At 45.2% G+C, this 7,129-nt stretch overlaps 1 protein-coding gene across 1 annotated transcript in view; it reads left to right on the top strand.

Annotated features, from left to right (window-relative positions):
- The window catches only part of LOC144175313 (prominin-1-like), a 55,884-nt gene extending 51,051 nt beyond the window's left edge, over nt 1–4,833 (top strand). The window contains exons 18-19 of the mRNA XM_077704395.1: nt 1,314–1,391; nt 4,658–4,833. Of these exons, the coding sequence (XP_077560521.1) occupies nt 1,314–1,391; nt 4,658–4,817 (238 nt within the window). The 3' untranslated portion in view covers nt 4,818–4,833. The remainder of the gene's footprint in view (nt 1–1,313; nt 1,392–4,657) is intronic.
- The last annotated feature ends 2,296 nt before the right edge of the window (nt 4,834–7,129 follow it).

The raw sequence follows: 7,129 nt of genomic DNA, 5'->3' as shown, positions 1-7,129 counted from the left end.
CCCGCCCCCATTTCCCCCCGGCTCTCACCTCTTCCTTTGTGACCCCTAGTATATCAAGCCGTTAACAGTAGCAGGCGAACAACCAGCACGCCAGCGCCGCCGTGTGCTTTCCCACCACCCTTTCCCACGCTCTTAGTGGATCCGTCAGGAGGAAAAGTTAAGACAACCCTTTTTTATGACCTCACCAGTCAATTATCACTCACGCGCCCAGCCGCGAAAATTAGGTGTACAGCAAGTGCTTATGGCCATAAAAATTCAACAAGAAACTAAAAAAAATCAGACACCACCTCCCTCGCAACCGATCATGCAGATCGCGATTGGTGCCATACCCGCAGGTAACTTGAATTCCGAGCCCACAGTGACGCATGAAACTTAACAGCCAACCATAGCTGCCTGCTAGGCTACTCATATGTACTCAAACTCCAAATGGACTTAAAACTCCTATTTACTCAGAACTCAAAATGTACTCAAAACTCAATATGTAATCAAACTCAAAATGTGCTCAAACTCAAAATGTACTCAGAACTCAAAATGGACTCAAACTCAAAATGTACTCAGAACTCAAAATGGACTCAAACTCAAAATGGACTCAAACTCAAAATGTACTCAGAACTCAAAATGAGCTCAAACTCAAATTGTACTCAGAACTCAAAATGAACTCAAACTCAAAATGGACTCAAACTCAAAATGTACTCAGAACTCAAAATGGACTCAAACTCAAAGTGTACTCAGAACTCAAAATGGACTCAAACTCAAAATGTACTCAGAACTCAAAATGGACTCAAACTCAAATTGTACTCAGAACTCAAAATGGACTCAAACTCAAAATGTACTCAGAACTCAAAATGGACTCAAACTCAAAATGTACTCAGAACTCAAAATGGACTCAAACTCAAAATGTACTCAGAACTCAAAATGGACTCAAACTCAAAATGTACTCAGAACTCAAAATGGACTCAAACTCAAAATGTACTCAGAACTCAAAATGGACTCAAACTCAAAATGTACTCAGAACTCAAAATGGACTCAAACTCAATCGGACTCAAACTCAGTCGTGATCACTCGGCTCAAACTCACTCAAGCTCAAACTCACCATGCCACACTAGCCTCGCGCTCACTCAAACTCAAACTCACGCGTGAGTTTGAGTCCAAATGAGTCTGAGTGAGTGGACTCATGAGTGAGTTTGCCGACCTCTGCTAAATATCTTACAAAATAGTTCACCAGTGATAAAAACGCGGCGAAATTCCGTGCGCGAAAAGTCGCCTTAGCCGCGCTTTTCGAGCATCTAAAATGACATTCATGTTTCCTGCAGGATGGGCATGGAAGCATCCGACATAGACCTTATGCGTTGGCAGGCTGACCGCCTGAAAGAGTTCATGCCAGACAAGATGTAAGTTTGCGGTCTCTTCTTCCTCTGATAGCAGCACATCTTAAAAGCTTGCATAAGGCGTCCAATTTCATGTCTCGGGTAACTGGGCATATGTGTAGAGAGAGTACATTTTTTATCCTGCTTCTGCAATTTCATATAAAAAAGCACCGTAAAGCTTTCTTCTGGTCTTCTTTGCGGATTCTGCGTCACGTGCGCCCTCTGTCGGCGATATGGAGCACATGGGAGCGGAATAATAAGCTTAATAGTAGTAACAATAACTATATTAATGCAGAATACAGTAGACTCTCGATAAACGGAACTTCAAGGGACCGAAGAAAATCGTTAGGAGTTCCGTTTACTGAGGGAGGTGAGCAAAGCTGCAAATTTATGTGCGTACACACTCATAAGGGCATTTCATGGAACTCTAAGCACTGGAAGGTGAACGTGGCTGATAGTCTTCCAGAAAGCGAAAAAACTGCAAGAGGTTTAGGCACAACGTTCACAAAGTAGATTTTGCAGCAATTTGTCACTGTGTTTCCCCAAAAATGCCTGAAAATGCATCAAAGAGCCGCTTCCCAGGTCAAGAATGATGTCCTATCTTTTCTAACGTAAGCGGATGGTGTGCACGCCTCTTGCCTCGACTTCGCGAGTGCTTACGAGCCGCCGAATTTAGAAGACGGCAACACGATAATGAAGCACGAATATCCCCATGATGGCACGAAAGATGCGGCAGGAGCTGAGCCCTGTAACCTCGGCGACTTGAATCGAGGCCAAACGACTAGAACAAGAACTGTGATGTCGCATTCGTCGGGATAACACGGCTGACTACTAACGAGACGAGGCTTACGAGGCCAACGAGGCTTAAAAAAAGAAAACAATAACGAAACAGCCGGAACCGGAAAAACCTGATGCTATTTGTCATGGATCTGACAAGAAGTTCCTTTTCCGGTTCCATTTACACGGTGAGGCGGAAATTTTAGTTCCGGTTACCGAGAGTTTTTTTTACTTTATCTGAATACAAAACCAATCAACTTGCCGGCTACAGTTCCGTTTATATGCGGCAATTCCGTTTAAGCGATTTCCGTTTATCGAGCGCGCACGTATCGTTGTAATGAACAGTGATAATCGATAACGGGTGCGGCTGGAAACGCGTGCTGTATTCGTATGAGCCTGGCACGTGTATTTGCAGTAGCACTTGTTTTATGACACTTTTATACTTCATTCGTTCATGAGGTAACTCAATGTTGCGAGTTATTTTATCGGTTCTGGTGCGTACAAAATATTACGACGTTTTTTCGGCTGTACGATGCGCTTTGCTCATGAAATGGACACAGCTATTCACAGCACCCCATAACGCTGTAGTATACGTAATGCGCTTTGCTCATGAAATGGACACAGCTACTGACAGCACCTCATAAAGCTGTCTACGCATGACACTTTGTATTTACATTTCCCCTGTTTTGGTAATCTTGCTTCATAAACAGGTCTACGCAGTATTCAGCTAATAGCGCTACTTTAAATATTTTTTGCATAGATTCATTAACGAGACGTTCCCCTAACATTTTTCCGTCTCGCGACACTCTTTCTGCAGCATTCCTAATCACAGTAATGACTCTCGCGTAGCCTTTTAAGAGTTTGTATGGTGCGACATCCAAATCCATTTTTAAAGCGCAGCTTTACTACTTTCGTCTAGCGATTTCGTGGCGGATGCGCAAATGACCTTTTTACCGGAGACACACCCCCGGCGACACACCCCTCGCATCGCGTGATTCGCCAGGCCCGCTGTTGGCGCCTGCGGGCTCCGACAGCTGCCGCCACTGCCGCTGCGGCCGAGGCAGCCAACTACCCCCGCAGTCTCCCATGCATGAGGCGCTGGGTCGTTTCTGGCAACGTGACTCGTCTCGCGCCCGGCGAAGAGGAACAGTGCGTTCGCCATGAATGAACGCCCCGTTCGTCCGGCCTCCTTCTGTGAGCTTTACACGGAACCGAACGGCTTTGAGACGTGGTCGGAAATACAGCTAAATCAAAGGTTTGCCCAAGCGAAAACAAGACTCTACCAGACTAAGCCAAGCTTTTGCTTTGCATATCCAAGGTTGGCTGAGCTAAGCCGCGGCCATTTTTTTCTCTTTAGTTTGAATCTCACGATCTCACCCATCCTCCGCGTTTTATTTTTTTCCTTGATTACGTTCGCATGATTACCGCCTTTTAGTAGAAGTTCCGTTACTCCGATCGTTAACCCGTTTGAGTATATATATTGCGAATCACACGATCGGCTTTACCCCCATTCCGTCCCTTTATTTCAGATCTTTCAAACGATCTTCTTCAAAAATTTACGCGTGTCTATGTGAGGCATCAACTGTTTGAACCATACAAGGTGGTCAAAAGTAAGTCGACAGGTTTTTTTAGGAAATTAGGTGCTTAGATGTACGTGAAGGCCACCACTACAGTGAGTTTATGCGCCCAGGGGTACACAGAATGAAGTGGTAATTATTGATGTCAGTGGCTTAATTAACTAAAATTTAATAGCTAACTTTTTAGTGGCTGCAGTAAGCAGGCATGTTTGTGTTGAAAAGTTAGACGCAATCGCGTTTCTACGCAGTTTCATTTCGCAGAATTCTTCTAGCGCATCCGTGCACCAAGATATCAAAGTGCGAAGTTTAATTGCCGTTCGCCTGATTACGCATGCAAGACAGTGAGGTCTGGCGCAAGGCTCCTTTCTTATGTGACGCGCCTGCTGTGTACGGTGTTTAGCTTGACAACGGGGTGGAGGCATAGACAAAAGCGATAACTGGCACCCTTTCAGTCTTGGCTAGCGTTATCGCAATCTGCTGTAGGAGGAACCGCTATCGAAACACAGAACAAAACGGAGGAGGTTTGCGCCTGTCCCCACTGCCTAGCTTGCGTAATCATGCGAACACCAATTAAACTTCGCAGTTCGATATCTCGGAGTAAGGATGCGCTCGAAGAATTCTGCGAAATGAAACTGCGTAGAAACACGATTGCATCTAACTTTTCAATACAAACATGCCTGCTTACTGCAGCCACTAAAAAGTTAGTTATTAAAATTTAGTTAATTAAGTCACCGATATAAATAATTACCACTTTGTTCTGTGTCCCCCTGGCCGCGTAACCTCACTGCAAAGGTGGTCTTCACGTAAAACTAAGCGCCTAACTAAAAAAAAAAAAACCTGTCGTCTTAATTTTGATCACCCTGTATATTGTCTCTAGTCATCGTTTGACCGACTACTAAGCTTTCCCACTCACGCGCTGCTTCTTTCTCTATGTAGGGAGGTTGAAGTCAAACGTGTAAGGGACATACGTCAGCGACTGGGTCTTCTCCCTAACCAGCCTCTGCCCATCGGCGGCCAATCGCCGAATCGAGCAATGGGCCGGGGCGGACCACTGGGTGCTTCCGCTCCGCGGGGTCCGGCACCGGGAGCGAAATAGCGGCTAACCCAGGGGCCGACCGCCTGGTGCTGACCGGGATAAGAACTTCGACTTGCTACGACGACCAGTCGCATATATTGAAATTAAAGTATGAAGATACCGATCCATTGCTTGCTGTCATGCAGCCTCACAATTTCCTTCGCTGTCCGCTGAGCTCGAGGTCGCGGGCTCCGTACCCGGCCGCGGCGGCCGCTTTTCTGGTGGAGGCGAAAAGCAAAAAAAGCCCGTGTGTACGAGATTTCGGCGCACGTTAAAGATCCCCAGGTGGTCAAAATTAACCCTGAGGCCTCCAGGGTATCTGCGCCCTGTGTGTCTAGCCGTCTTCTCGTGTGCCCTCGTTATATGCGCAGTTTTCATTTGTACCAACTAGCCCAAGTTTGCATTCTACATAGGTGTATTATTTCCCTGCTCGGTGCATTGCGTACACATCTGCTCTGTTGAAGATATATCAACCTCCAAATCGCGGATACTACTGAGCACACTGGAAAAGTGAACGTTTGGCGCTGACTATGCTTATAGCCCGGCGACGTTTTTCTTTTTTTTTTTTTTTTTCATATAGCAACTCACTGCAGCGCTACGAGGAATTAATACTTCGATAAAGGTCAGCCTTTCGAGTCACACGTTGTTCCGCCCAATATAAACTTCGCAGTTTACCCCAAACGCTACCTACTACACAAACGTGTGCGCAAACGCCCAAACACACGTGCACACATGAACTAACTCGCGCGCACACACGGGTGGATGCTCATGCACTGATGCATTCTGGGCGCAGTCCACTGTTAAACAGTGGACTCTGAAGAGATAGGGGAAATCTAGTCCGCTTATCAGGCATTCTGTTTACGAAAAGAGTACATTTGATGTATATGAAGTGTCCTAGCTGCCAAATATGTTGTTCATTTCAGCAAACAGAGATTACCAGAAACTGACTTAATCAGAAAGGCCCATATCTTCTACATTTTATAGTAAACACTCACATACATGGGATCGTGTGCCACCGCCAATCAGTGAGGAATGAATTGATTGAATGATTGATCGGTTGATTGATTGATTGATTGATTGATTGATTGACTGACTGATTGGTTGATTGATTGATTGATTAATTAATTAATTAATTAATTAATTAATTAATTGATTGATTGATTGATTGATTGATTGATTGATTGATTGATTGATTGATTGATTGATTGATTGATTGATTGATTGATTGCATAAGCACGCTCGTCGCTGAAGGGGAAGGGGGCAGGGCATGTATACGAAGGGGATAGCTGAATGACGCGTCCTCGCGCCTTCAGTCAAGGATGCCGTCTTGAGGTGCTTGTCAGGCTCGCCTCAGACTGCTTTGTACAGACCGACGCCTCCCTGGACGATATTGAAGCAGGTGTCGTCTGGATATGTCCCTAGATACCGACTCTAAACGGCAAAGGAGGGATTGTCGGCACCTACCGGCTCATAAAGGAAGCCACACCTCTGCACCCTACTTGGCACCCAGCAGGGACGTACCCAGAGGGGAAGCCCGGGGGGCCCGCCCCCCTCCCCCCCCCCTCCAAATTTTTTTGGGTCATACGCCCCCTTCCCCGCGCCACCTCTCTTCTCCCCTCGCACACATTCTAAAGCGGCGCCATATAAATCCTGGGCTTCTATTTGAGGCATTTTTTTTTTCGAAATGAACCTAATATACCTAAGGAGAATTTGAGGGGAAAAAAAAAACGAAAGTTGGGAACCGGACCTAAGTGCATTGCTGTAAAAACTATTAAATGACATGTTTCACATGCCAGCTAGGGGAAATATATAGCGACAAGTAATTAAGAAATATGCGGAGAATTTGAGCAATATTAGGATAAATTCGCATTTGGCTCGTACTCAGTTGAAACAGACAGGTTGGTGCGGAATTCTTATAAAAACTTTATTGAAATCGACTTTCAAAAATGCTTCGATAGAGTTTTAAGCAAAACAGGCAATAAACATGCAACAGAGCTTCAAGAACAGTAAAACTATACATGAAGAGCCGGTGAGTCCTCTTGGCAGCATTAGCAGCTATTTTCGAATGGTTCCGTAGGGTACTTTTTTGAGCACGCCCTGAAAACACTCATGAAGCTCTTGCTTGCCTTGACATAAATTTCCAAAACGCTTCACAAGAAGCCTGCTCATATCTTCCATGGCTTGCCATAGCTTGTAAGCGGCAGCTAATTTGTTAGGTACGTAAATGGGAAATATGAGAGTAATAACAATAATAATAACCAGATTTACTCCGTAAGGACGAGGGAGACGAGATAAAATGATAGTATCACACCTCTCAGTTTCATTTCGTTCAC

This window comes from Haemaphysalis longicornis, unplaced genomic scaffold (assembly GCF_048455015.1).
Source record: "Haemaphysalis longicornis isolate Haplotype H1 unplaced genomic scaffold, Haemaphysalis longicornis Haplotype H1 scaffold_3, whole genome shotgun sequence".
In the NCBI taxonomy this organism is placed as follows: Eukaryota; Metazoa; Arthropoda; class Arachnida; order Ixodida; family Ixodidae; genus Haemaphysalis; species Haemaphysalis longicornis.
This window is presented reverse-complemented; position numbering and strand designations above follow the sequence as displayed.